The 14,218-nt window shown below is 36.9% G+C and overlaps 1 protein-coding gene across 1 annotated transcript in view; it reads right to left on the reverse strand.

The window, feature by feature from the left end:
- Window positions 1–907: 907 nt before the first annotated feature.
- ntrk2a (neurotrophic tyrosine kinase, receptor, type 2a) overlaps window positions 908–14,218 on the reverse strand; it is a gene marked incomplete at both ends in the record, with an annotated part of 28,602 nt that continues 15,291 nt past the window's right edge. The window contains 6 exons of the mRNA XM_079467110.1: window positions 908–1,093; window positions 1,310–1,468; window positions 6,587–6,827; window positions 7,119–7,291; window positions 7,405–7,535; window positions 9,358–9,540. Of these exons, the coding sequence (XP_079323236.1) occupies window positions 908–1,093; window positions 1,310–1,468; window positions 6,587–6,827; window positions 7,119–7,291; window positions 7,405–7,535; window positions 9,358–9,540 (1,073 nt within the window). The remainder of the gene's footprint in view (window positions 1,094–1,309; window positions 1,469–6,586; window positions 6,828–7,118; window positions 7,292–7,404; window positions 7,536–9,357; window positions 9,541–14,218) is intronic.

Genomic DNA, 14,218 nt, shown 5'->3' on the forward strand with positions numbered 1-14,218 from the left:
GTCACGTCATTTCCCATTTGCTTGGTCAGAGTCCAAAAGCTTACAATTAAACACCCAGATTTAGCAACACATACATCATATGAATATATAGTGTATACAGCACTCGCAGCATGTCACTGGCTATCATGATGTTCAGAATCAGATGTGCACTTCCCAGGTTTGGACACATTGGAGTGAATGCGTGTTTCTCATGATCTTAAAATGTCTTTTCATCCATTTTCAAATAAATAAATATCTATAAATAAAAAGCAACAAACTATGCCTACATTCCCAGAATGAAGAATGAACACAGATATACAGTAAAACTGAGATTTTGATTTGACATTCTACTATAATAATTACATTTGTGTTATTTGATAGTTTTAAACTCTTTATCCTAAAATATGGAAATAACTAGCGAATGAAGAGTTGATGTGTCCAAACCTTTCCCTACATGACATTTACTGTATATGATATTGTACAAGATATACAATAGCCGTGTGCTGACAAGATTCCAGTGGGCAGAAAAAAAGCTGTTTGTTTTTCCTCTCATTATGCTCCTGAATGTTGGACAAAATCCGATTCGCAGTTGTGACCAGTGTAATGATCGAGTATGCAGTTGAGTTCACTTGGTCCAGAAGTTGAGGAAGGTCAACCTGTGTGACATTTTGTTCTAGGTGCGTAAAAACCGCATCGTCATTCCTGCGTTTTCTGTTCGGAATTACATCACACGTAGTCATAATGTAAACAGACGAGACCCTGTTGCTGATCTATCTAGACATTTACATTGTGAACACAGGTGTTGAGTACGACAAGGCAAAAAATAAGGTCTTAAAGCTGGAGAAGAGAAGAATGATGGGATGGATAAGCAAGAGGAGGGCAGGTTTAGGTGTCCATGTGCAGTCCCACACAAATAACACAGGCTCTCTTATCCTAGGATGTCCAGGTACACAGGGGATGCCTTTGCCAGGTTGAGAAGCAGGTTGTGGATCTCTTTGATGTTGAGCCGGGTGTGTGGCTCTCTCAGCCAACATCCTAACATCAAGTCATACACCTCCTTAGGACAGGTTCGGGGTCGCTGCAGCACACGTCCTTGGGTGATACACTCAATAACCTAGAAAGAGCAAGGCATCAAACGTAAACAACTGTCCAGTGCTCTTGTAGCCCAACTGGTAGACACACTAACAGCTCATCCTTCCAGGAAACAAATCGAGTACAGGAGGTTATTGCATTCACTTAGTTTTAGATATAAAACAGAAAGTCATGGAATTCTAGCACAAGATTGAGAGCAACATGGTGTGGATAACATCTGGATGTAGAGTTTGTGTACCTCATTATTTGAAAGCTGGTACCAGGGCTGTTTCCCATAGGTAAAAATTTCCCACAGCACCACTCCAAGACTCCAGACGTCACTCTCTGTGGTGAACTTCCTGTACATTATGCTTTCTGGTGGCATCCAACGAATTGGCAGCATGGTGTGACCTCCAACCTACACATGAGAGACAAATGGAATGACTTGTCTATGTGTTTTTACATGAGCCATGGGGCTCATATCCAGCAACATTTCCTGGTCCCAATATAATTTCCTATCTCTGCGCACTGTTTCTATCAAGGAGTGTGTTTAAGGAGTTAGTTCACCCAAAAATGAAAATTCGGTCATCTCCTGTCATTTCGAACCATTATAACTTTCTTTCTTCCGCAGGACACAAAAGAAGATGTTTTGAAGAAAGTTGGTAACTGAACAGCATTGGACCCCATTCAGTTAACAACATTCTTTAAAATAAATGTTTTCGTGTTCTACGGAAAAAAGAAAGTCATACAGGTTTGAAATGACAAGAGTACATACAATTATGACAACAAATCGCATTATTTCAGGGACTGAATATGCAAATGATCAAACTCACAATGTTGTTCTTTCAATGTTATCTTCAAAAATAACTTTCTAAAATCAAAAATGTGTGAATGAATTACTGTACCCTAATAAAATACAAATGCATTTCCAAAAAGTGGTCATGGTAGAAAGATTCTGTGTGTTTGTCAATGCGATGTTTTGTGTTTGTATGTTTATAACCCTTTCAACTACATTAACATTTACATTCAGTCATTTAGCAGATGCTTTTATCCAAAGCAACTTACAAAGAATTCGGGGAGCAATAAGCGATATGTCATACAAGAGCAATAGTACATTAGGTGCTAATACAAAGTTACTAGTTTACATACAGTGTACAGTAATGGCAAAGTTATGTCTGGGGGCATACAACATTTGCTTTTAATGCCCCCTCATGTTGTCCTCATCAAATATGATGTGTATGGTACAAAAAAAAGACACTAAACATTTGGGGTATTTCATGAGTTTTTGTGCCATTTATAGAGGGGCTTTGAAGAGGATACAATACTCGAGCTCCAATTCCCCCTCCCCAGACTACCACTATTGTTTGTATTTTTTTCTTGAATTATTTTCAAAGCTTCACTTTAAACTCCAAGTACAACTATGCCACATTAATTAAAAAACCAAAGACATCAACTTTTCAATGTTGGGCAAAAATACAGTACTCTAAAAAACAGACCTCTAACAAAAAACTGATGAGTCAAATAATTGTAGAATAAAAGTTTATCTCTACAGCAAAACCAGAAGTGTCTGACAAATCTTAATGGAAAGATCCATACAGACTTTCAAAGCACGAGTGGTCAATAGTATTTTCAGTTCAGGACCTGATATAGTGCAGAAAAGCCTTCCTCTCTGGATTTGGATGCCGTAAGGTCGGGGAGTTGGTCTGGCCTAAAGCTCAACCCCAAAACCAATCATTTCATTTATTAGCTTTCTCCATAATGCGCTGCCTCTGAAATATTAATTATGAAATTGCGGTCCAGTATGTGGATTAGTCTCAGATTAATTGGTTTAACATACTGGACTCATCAAATATTAAGGTCAAAAGCTTTTAGGCTTTTTCAGTGGTCCCACAGTGGAGCTGCCGACTGGAAGCGTCACTTAAAAAGTGGTCTACTACACAAGTGCTATTAAAACCTCAATTCACTAGGATCAAACACACATTCTGTACACACACACTCACACAGAAACGCCCTTCTGAGAACAGCTTCAACCAGATCTCTAATATGAGCAATGGTACTGGTTTGTTACCGGAGCTAATGTTGTAGATTCATATTTAAATAACAATATTTAAGACGAAATATTTCATTTGATAACATGTAGGTTGGGACTTGATTTTATTCATCCGTAATGAATTGAATAAACCTGTTCCTTTTTTAACACATTTATGGCACAACTCACATCATATGAATTCATACAAATAAGCCACCTTGTAAAATCCGGCCCTTTTTAATTAATATTTAATATATTTTGGATTAATATTATGCTCAGTCTGAAAGACCAAAATGAGTGGTGTCTGACAATTTGATAACAAGACAAGACTTTGCACTATGGTTATCAAGTCTCTAAATATGGATTATAATGAACAAATGTGGGTTTGTAAGAATGTTATGAAGTGCCTGAGTTCTGTGGTTGCACAACATGCTTTCACTCCGCCCATCATCCACTGCCTTCTCCGACCAGCTGTTTCTATGGCAACTGATGTTCTACGTATATGCCTAATCAATGGTGTACTCATAGCGCACACACACAAATCCACTGACCCACATCTGAATCTCAACAGAGGCTCGTGAAATGAAGAAGCGTGTCATAAGAATCATAAACATCTGATACACAGTTATCGACGAACACAGTTATCTTCATCATTTACACTATCAATAAATAAGTGGAGAACATCATAAATATACAAAAATAAAGAGACATGTCGGTCTCTCTACAACAATCTCTGCATTTCTTTCCTATAGTGTAAGGTTTGGTTTCTGCCTTTTCTACCCCCGATCATTACATTTCTTTATCTTTTCCTTGGTTTTGACTGTTTCCCTAACTTAGGCCTCTCTCCCTGTGTCTAGATCTCTCTTTCTCTCTCCGTAGGCCTACATGCTGAACATGGAGGTGAATACTAATAAGAGATCTTTAATGACTTTTTCGGCTTCTGACGGATGGCGCAAGCGCTCTCTTCTTTTTCTTTGCTGTTGCCATAGTAACCCCTCTTTCCTGTTCCCACGCCACCTTCCTCTCAGAATTCTAATCTGAGAGACACTTACTGACAGGAGAAAATCAGGACACACGCACACACTGACTGAAATTCTGCTGACATCACAGAGGCAAAATCCACTAGGGTCAAGGTGTTCGAATAACTGGTATTCAGTAATACATACGTAGCCACGAACATGAGAAGCATATTGATTTATATGTATACTGGGAAAAGGATTTGAAGCCAGCATTCACTTTCACATACTGAAACTGTAATAGAATGTAAGGTAATGTCATTTTTATCATTTTAAAGACTTGTGAAATCAGCAGTGTAACTTTGTTTTGAAAAGTGGTGGGGATGACGGGTAGCAGGAAAAGAATACTTTAATAACGAATATTGGGAATATGGGTGCGCAAGGGGCACGTACATGGTGCGAAGGATCCATTTATTTTAACGGGTGCATAAACAGCGCGTTTACAGCAGTCACAAATAATTCTTGTAGTTATCTACAAGTTATTTTACAGTTTTGAGGAGTTTTGAAGGAATTGTTCACTTTCAACATACATTTTCATGATAATTTCTTCTCCATATAGTGGACATCAATGGACTCCAAACGGTTGAAGGTCAAATTACAGTTTCAGTGCAGCTTCAAAGGGCTTTAAACAATACCAGATGATGAATAAGGGTCTTATCTAGCGAAACGATTGTCATTTAAAAAAAAAAGATATACTTTATAAACACAAATGCTCACCTTGCTCTGTTCTGCGAAGCGCCATCACGACTTCAGGTAATACGTAATTACGTTGAAAAGGTCACAAATGTGGAGAAGGAGGACCATTCAAAAGTTGTTGAATGTTCTACGACACATATTTAATTGTCTTTGTGTCAGTTTTATGTTTAAAATGGTAATTTCATGTGCCTATCCTTGATTCCGCCTATGTCAAGCGTGACCTTTTCAACATAATTACGTAATATGTTGAGTCGTGAACACGCTTTGCAGAACAGAGCGAGGTGAGCATTTGTGACCAATCAATTCACTAGATAAGACCCTTATTCATCATCTGGTATCGTTTAAAGCCCTTTGAAGCTGCACTGAAACTGTAATTTTGACCTTCAACCGTTTGGAGTCCATTGAAGTCCACTATATGGAGAATAATCCTGGAATGTTTTCATCAAAAAGTAAATTATCATGAAAATGTTTGTTGTAAGTGAACAATTCCTTTAATGTGTAAAACAGAACGAAAACAGTAATCATTTCAGGAGCAGAATGTTTTCTGTAAAGAATACGGTGTGCAGTTTCAAAACAATTGAATCAACATTATTCATCACAACTACAATGTCATGGGGAAAAGCAAGAATTATTTTGTCATAATCATGCAGACCTACCATCAGATATTTTTATGTAGCATTTAAATATATTAATTTGTAACTAAATAAAAACTACAGCAAACGAATGTGTATGTTTTCCCCATGTAAAAATATTGGTGTGTCTGAATTCTTATTTTCACGTGTTACTTCGTTCATTGCCAGATACCAATATATAATGAACTTTCAGAATTTTAGAACTTTCAGAAAACTATACATTTCATGAAACTACAAAGTTGTGACTTTTTCATTTTATTTTAAACAAGTTTTCTATTAAATACAATGGAATTAATCTTGCGATAGACAATAGCAACCGCATATCGAGAAAAATAAGGACAAGACGACATGAAAAGCAACACAGGCTTTACGTTCTACACCACTGTAGCAGCCAGTTTGTTTGTGCGGCTCTTACATTTTCTCTATTACAATCTGTAATTGGTAGGGGGAGTTCATGTAAATAGCCTCTGCTTACAAGACGGACTATTGACACTGTAAATAGACACTCTGTATTTTTTATTTCTTCCAAAAAGTGGCGGGGACATGTCCCACCTGTCTGACCCGCAATGTATACCTATGAGTTAAATTATAGTAAGGGAGGGAAGGATGCACCAATGTAAAAAAAAAGTTTGACACTGAAAGGTGATAATAATTTTATATGATAATAACTGATATGATGGCCTGTTAAAATAGCGTTAACAATACAGCTTCACTTTAAATCCATTTATTTAAAAATTTTATCAAAATATTGAAACTGTCTAAGAAAAATAAAACATAAAACTCCGTAAAAATTACATCCATTTACATATTTCAGATAGCAAAAACTGACACAGAAGGAAGTATTTTTAGGTTGATTAAAAAGATTAGTGTGCCTTTAGTTATTGTCTACGATTACCGGTGGTTACTTTGCTAAAACACCTGCATGAACTTGAGGGGAACTGACCTCATATACTCTATTTACTAAAATTCACTAAAGATCTCTGGTGTTATGTGTTTGCAGATACCACTTGCTTAATTTTTCCATATTTTGGAACTAATCCAGTAACATTTATATCACTGTATGTGTGGTTTAGTATAAGTGTACAAAAAAGTTGGGGGACCACTGTGTACAGTATAGTTGATTTTAAGTACAGAGAGAAAAGAAGAAACACTAGAAAGCTTACCCGGTAGTAATCTGTGCTGTAAACATCTCGAGACATTCCAAAGTCCCCAATCTTTACTAGGAGGTTTTCTCCGACAAGGCAGTTTCGTGTGGCCAGGTCTCTGTGAACGAAGTGCTGGGAGGCCAAATACACCATGCCCGCTGCGATCTGCTGAGCAATATGGAGCATTTGAGACTGCGTGAGCTCTGCCTGTTGCAGGATCTGTTCCTCAGCCATCAGGACAGCATCTGGACCATGAGCCCTGCAGGTGAACAGAAAAAAAAGGTTTTATGGTCAAATCTTCCAATCCGGTGGTTATAAAACGTCAGATCCAGTACTACTTTATCAAATCACAGTTCAAGGAACACTAAATGTGAATTTGGTAGTATTAGTAGTATGTGGTATGACTGGCTGATTTCCTGGGAGTCGGTGGCGGCTTCTTCACATGATAAATTGTGACTATCGTCTTACAAGGACACAGAAATTACAGAAAGGAACTGACTAGGCACTATTGGATTCCGATACACACAGACTCATTCAAGCAGAACTGTACCTGAGGAACTTATTGAGATCGCCGTGCTTCATGTACTCGAATACCATAATAAGGGGGTCGCTCTCCACACACACACCATAGAACGTGACAATGTGCTCGTGTTGAAGGTTAGTCAACAGCTCGGCTTCACGATGAAAGTCCTTCCTGGCATTCTCACTGGCCTCCTTCAAAGTCTACAAACACACGGAGCACATACAAACACTTCATATGCCATGAAAAACTTGATTTCCATTCGATAGCAGGTTACACCATTGTTGATCGATTGTCTTTTTAAAAAAAAACTCACCTTCACGGCAACTAAAATGTTCTCTTGTTCTGTCGACAGGTTGTAGCATTCTGCCAAGAAGACTTTTCCGAAAGCTCCTTCACCAAGTTCTCTCTTCAGCACAATGTTGTGTCTCTTAATGTGTTGAACAACTGACAAGAAAAAATAACATAAGAGCATATTTAATTTAAACATCGATACACAAGGGACTTAAATGTGTGTAAATGTCAGGAAAATAATGTTGCATAATACTGTATAATTCCGTTGTTATATTATCTCAATAGACCTGAAATAGGCTTAGTTTACTTTACGGGTGGGTTACACCTGAACCGTTTTTCTAATCTGGAACCCATTGTTTTTGGGAATGGTTAAATATGTAAGCATGTAAGTAGTCATTTAGCAGATGCTTTTATCCAAAGAGACTACAGAACACTCATTACAAGGACAATCATGCTGGAGCATCCTGAGGTTAAGTGCCTCGCTCATGGTCAAAGTGGTGATAGCTCATGTCATGGCTCAATCTTTAAAGGGCCCAAACTATTTCCTTATGGTCGCCAGACCTGAGCTTTAGCCTGACAACAGTCACACCACCCCCATGAGTATAGACAGGCCCCATCTAATCTGGAGATTTTTTGGGGGGGGACATCTGTGGAATTGCAAGGAAATTGGGAGGATAGGACTACAATCTTAGTGGTTACAGAAAGGATTATAATTTGTACAAAATATGTAATAAACAAACAGTGAAATACACTTTTGTGGATGATAGATTTCCATTTCCGCAGAGCATTACCGCTGCGTACTGCAAGCCCCAGCATCATCTCAAAGAAATTCATTATCAGGGGGCTCACGCTGTATATTAAAAGAGCAATAATAAAACCAAACCGCTAAACTTAAAACCTAAATTAAAGAGATTTTTTGTCATGTTCTATAAAATTCTTGGTGTCCATGAGTTTAAATCATCAACGAAAAAAAGAATACAGGTGTACTAGAGACGATCTCAGATATGGTGGGAAAGAGTTTTAGTGTTTGTTGACTCAAGGAAGGCGTCTCTGAAAAGAGTGAGGACAGTACAGAGATAAAGCATGATGAATCAGGCGTTTAGTGTGGTGAGAGAGAAAGAGATAGGAGAAAAGCGGGAGAGGACAGTCTGAACAGACACAGCGCTCTCTGAGATTTATTCTTAATGCGATTAAGAAATGCTTTTGAAGAAAAACTAGCCGGTCAGACGATTACATTAGTGAGGGCTACATGATGAGGTGGCATCGATCCACAGTAACTGACTGTACACCATAACCCTGGCTATATTAAAAGTAACTAGGGTTGGACAGGAAAAAAGAACACAGGGAACCTGTCAGTTTGATGCTCAAGTTGTATTGATCAAATCTGGATAGAAAATAAATGGCTAATTTTCCACCTGACTCAAGGTTTTACTCTCATTACTGATACTGATACTGTCGACCAAAAAAGAAATGATATATTTACTCTCGTTTACTTTAATTATAGTATTTAAAATGATATATTCATTAAATATAATTAATATGTTATTATGGTACTTAAATACATATATTATTATTATAATTAAATACTATATTAACAAGTAGTAGTCTTTCAAATAAATGTACACTGTGATATATGATTGTACAAATGATGGAACTCAATTTCATAGAAAAAAAGTATTTCCTCTTGGCACAAGAACAAACGAATACTGACTGCCTAGTATTTGCTATAATATTAATATAATATTTGCTAGTTATAAGGTCAACTTCAGACTTTTAAAGTACTGTATAACAGCTTTTGAGAATGATGTCATGATGATTAAATATGATTTCCTGAAATGACATGAAATACACAAGGTTTACCCATTCATTACTCTTTTTGTTGGCATTGGGATAATATGCTATTATTACTGCTATCATGTAAATGACAGTACATAGACAGGCAGCTTTAAACCGACAGACAAACAAGTGGACTCACAAGTGTCAGATTTGAGAAGGCCGCTGCGGAAGTACTGTGGGTTCTCTATGACGGGAATCTTGGTCATGCCGATGATGACGGCGTCTGCATTCATTTCAGAGGATGAAGGTGTGTTTGAGCCGTTGGAGACGTGATGAAGAGGGCTGGCAGAGTCGTCATCATTACTGATGACTGAGGAAGGACCTGTGTTGAAGACAAACACACATTCAGTTACAGAAGTAATGCTTCAATATACAGCTTTTAAATGTTTCATGCGATTATAAAACATTTCCTAGTAGTATAGTGTTATTAAACGGTTATTTTATATATTGTATAAACAATAAAAATGTTACTTTGATTGTCAAAATGAACAAGCAATTTCCTTTCAGCTAGTTTTTAAATACAGTTATCATTAAAAAGACTGCTGATACATTATGGCAATAACACTAAAAATATACATTTAGCTATAAAACAAGGTTTAAAATATACAATAAAAATAGAAGAATTATCTTGTCACTGCTAGTCCCTTGGTCGACTACATCAGCTGCAAGAATGAGCAGCTCACACAGTACAGTACGCACAACACAGTATCTGTACACAGTACAGTGAGGTCCTAAATAATGCGACATTGGGGTTTTAAATTATAAAATAAATCATCACGTAAATGCTGCGTTTATAGTAAATGTAGAACATACTAAATAAATACAACATTTTCGGAAACTCGTGTAAATGCTCTTATCAAACGTTGTATATATTGTTATGTTCATATAATTTGTAATAGAGAAGTTTGTAGTTAGAGAACAAAGCTAAATAGTTGTTTTTACCAGTGTTCTCAGACTCATGGAGCCCACTGTAGAAGTTAGTACAATACTAAATATCTTTCTTTCTTTCATACTCTGTTTAAAATCAGTCACCAAAGAATTATTACGGCAGTCAGTTATCAGTTTTTGGAAATAAACAATAGATGAAATTAATAAACCTGAATTAATATCCTCAAATGTCGAGAACAATGTGCAAAGAATGTTCAGCAAAATTGTGCAATAGTCAAGGGTATAACTGATCAGCTTTCATGAGAATTTCTCTAAAGAACATCTGTCTTGAACATGAGAGCAAGTATGTCCTTTAAATGCGTTGCCTATTGGGTTTTATTGAATGGGTTTAATTATGTCATTTATCTTTCTTTCCATAATTGTATTCACTTTTTGTAAATATTTCAGATTATTTTGTTATTTTTTACGTTTGGTTTTGGACACACCACACAAAATGTCTCATGTGCCTCTTATACATACTTCAAGACTGTGTTGTACCATAAGTAATAATACAGAAAATTACAGATTCAACTCCTAGTGACAATACGGACAAGACGTACAGCATTCTAGGTTTGCCTGGATCACAGTGGTGTGTTAAACGTGGCTTTGGCGGAGGTTTATTAGTGACATCTGAGAGAATAAAACAGGAAATTGAAGCCTCACCATGTTGTGATGACCCATCTGATGGCACATTTACTCGAAAACTAAGCATCTTGTTACTTGTACCCCATTAGAAAAGTGTCTCTGAAAATAATGAACAATTTGATGTATTCATGGCAATTATGGCATCATCTGAAGCTGCAGAAGATACTCAGCTTTATTCATGGAGCAACTGTAAAGATTACTGAAAGTTGTGCACTGCGGAGGTTTGATGATTGTGTTATATATGATATATGGTTCTACGTGGGTGTGTGAATATATTAAATAGAATTTTAAAAAGAATAAAAACATGTAGTGCCAATAAAATTTCTTAATGAACGTTTTTCAACCAAATACGTTTTGTATTTTTTACAGGGGTATAAAACGGGTATACTAGGGGCTTTGTTGGCTGAGAGTCTGTTTAGGAGTCCAATGGTCTGTGAAGGATAAATGATAAATTGTAGCAGACGGATAAAACATTGTTTGTGTACCAAAACAAAGTTTTGATAAGAAGTTTCTATGTTTAATAAAAACAATAAGGCAGTTATGTATTTTCGATATCGTCACTTTTTTTGCATTGCTGATAATAACAATGCCGAAAAAGAAAATGAACAACCTAAAACACCTTTTTGCCATAAAATTATTTTAATTTTTAAATGTAATTCATACATTTATACATACATGAGCAAACCCCGCATTTGATTGATTAACCTTAAGTTTAAATACTTGTTTTCTATTCACTCCCTAAAATCATTACAAATAGAGTTAAGAGACAGGGGTCAGAGACTGCAGTCTGGTCAGAGTGAAGAGGGCGAGACAATGAGAGCAAGCAGCTGAAAGAAGAGACAATCAGAAGCAACCAAGTGACCAGGGGTCCTGACATTACAGCATATGAGCCTGAGGCAGGGCGAATCTCAAGCTGTTATATTGATTCTCGCTGATAATTTAATGTTGAAGGCCTCACGAGATACATGTCACACTGTGATTTACAAGCTTCTGGGGTTCAAACAAATTTCAAAGACGCAGGATTAATAATATCAGCCTTTTAGCACAGTTTTAAGTCTTATTAGGCCTAGTGTGAAATACGGTATGTCATTTATTACACATTATTTTAAAATGTAATGGTTCAATGAGAGTGCTTTTTAAATGACTTTAAACAGGAAAGTGTTGGAGGATATACCCTATACACTCCGGCAGACACACTGACAAACTTTGATTTGGTTCTTCCAAGTCAATAGGCAAACGTAAGGATCACTACATGCCCTCCTCACTTCAAAGTCTATAATCTCCATGGTGCAGGACATGTACACGAATGCACACGGGTCTGTTACTGTGGGGACACTTCCACGCCCCTAAATAGAACAAAACGTGATTTGTTGCTTTACCTGTCAGTTATATGTCTTCACGGGCAGTCTTTGTCCATTCAAAGCGGGAAACTATGAAAAGGTCTGGCTACACGAGACATAGTCATGCTGGCCAGTGCTGTTTGTATATTATATATCACTCCACTGTCTCTTTTCTCAACAAAATCTAAATATTTATATGGAGACCAAATTTTTGACATTTTATTTCAAATGATTTCTTCATGTGGCACAGAAGCGTTCTATATATATATATATATATATATATATATATATATATATATATTTATTTCAGAAATTCTGTAAAACGTGGAATTATAGTAATTGACTGAAAAATACATTTCTGGCACCCCATCCAATATATGTTTAAAATAAACATTGTAAATTGAATATGGTTTTATATATAAAAGAATAAGAGCTACAAAGATCAAATTTTGGAAATGAATTCCATATCACTGTAGCCCCCCAAAATACAATAAGCAGCAGGTCCCCGGCGGCCAGTTTTCCTGGATTGTTTCAACTATGTTGAATGAGGTATTTCTGTTCAGATGCACATTGAGTAGAGGCCAAAAAAACACAGACACTCAGTCAGAATCAAGTGCTCTTGTGCTCATTAAGGAACTGGATGTATCCTGTAAGAAAACCCAGCCAATGCTCACTCTTAAACTCTGCTTTTCTTTTTGCAAGCAGAGAGGAAGTGATCTATTGATCAAAGGAGTTAATGAGAAGAGATGGATAGATGGACGGATAGATGAATGGATGAGGGGCGGGAAGGAAAGAGCGATGAGGGAGGAAAGCAGCGGGCAGATTGTTTCCAGGATTGGATTTCGGTTACACAGCAATACTGAGCGGGGGCGCTCTCAAAAAGTCAGGCCAGCACACGCAGAGGAAAATATCATATTCCCAAAAATAACTGAGATTGATTCGTTTTCTCTGTTTTAATGTTTGATGCTATTTTTAAAGACGAAAACGCTCTCACCGTCTCGTGTGACAGTAAAATGCTTGGCGCTATTCCTTCTGGAGACCCCAAGGTGACAGGAAGTTCATGTAACAATAGAATACACACTACCTTACCAGCTCGGGTTGCATTCGCATTTTTGCTGGTCTGATTCTTAAATCCCTTTCAAATAAAAGTCAAATCAAATGAACTGGAACAGAAAACTAGCCTAATGCTAAGAACAGACTGTACATACGGTAATACAGCTTACCTCTTTAGAAAGTAGAATATTAAACAATGATCATTTTGGTGTCACATAATCACACCGTCCCTCTAAATAACTAGTTTTAATATAGATACAGTATATTTATGATCATTTTCCATTTGAATAGATTTGCATACATTGGTAACTTTTGGCAGTTATATTAATGAGTCAAGTAAAATATATTAGTGATTACTTATCTTTCATTCCTCTCAATGCAAATTCAAGGTCAAGTGAATTGCATTATGGGATTGCATAGTGCGCTGTTGTACACTGCACATTTTTCTAAAGCTATAAGGTCATTAGGGTATTCAGCGCTATTCAGGATACAGCCCAGAATTCTCAAACAGGGTATTCTCAAAGCAAAAATCATAAACAATCTCTTCTGACCAAACATAAAATAACACGAATGCTAGACTTGAATCTTTCAGCAAAGCTTTTTAAAGTGACAGTAGTAAATATTTTCTTTCTTAAGGAATTGTTCAGCTAGCGGAGCATTGCCTGGATCATGTCACTCAACATCTTTAGAAGGTAAACACATGTAGCCCAAAGGTGGAAAGTTAGGTTAGAGAATGTTTTGGGGTTTGTTTTCAGTCTCCTGGCCGAATTTAGGGAGTTGAGAGATTTGGATGAAACCCTTTGTATCAACATGAAACCCACTGAATACTTTCGGCCTAGAAAAAAGAAAATATGTTCCGTAAAGAGAGTGGCAGGACGGACTTCGTCTTTTAAGAATTAAAGAAAGAAAATATGAGAACAGATGTTGTAAATCGAAGAGTGGAAGGCGACAATTAAAACAAAGTCACAGCACAGTATGCTGGGGGGAGTGGCCCAGCAGGTTTCTCTTCACAATACAACACATTATGCAATTAAA

The sequence above is a fragment of the Barbatula barbatula genome (assembly GCF_947034865.1).
Source record: "Barbatula barbatula genome assembly, chromosome: 11".
NCBI classification, from domain to species: domain Eukaryota; kingdom Metazoa; phylum Chordata; class Actinopteri; order Cypriniformes; family Nemacheilidae; genus Barbatula; species Barbatula barbatula.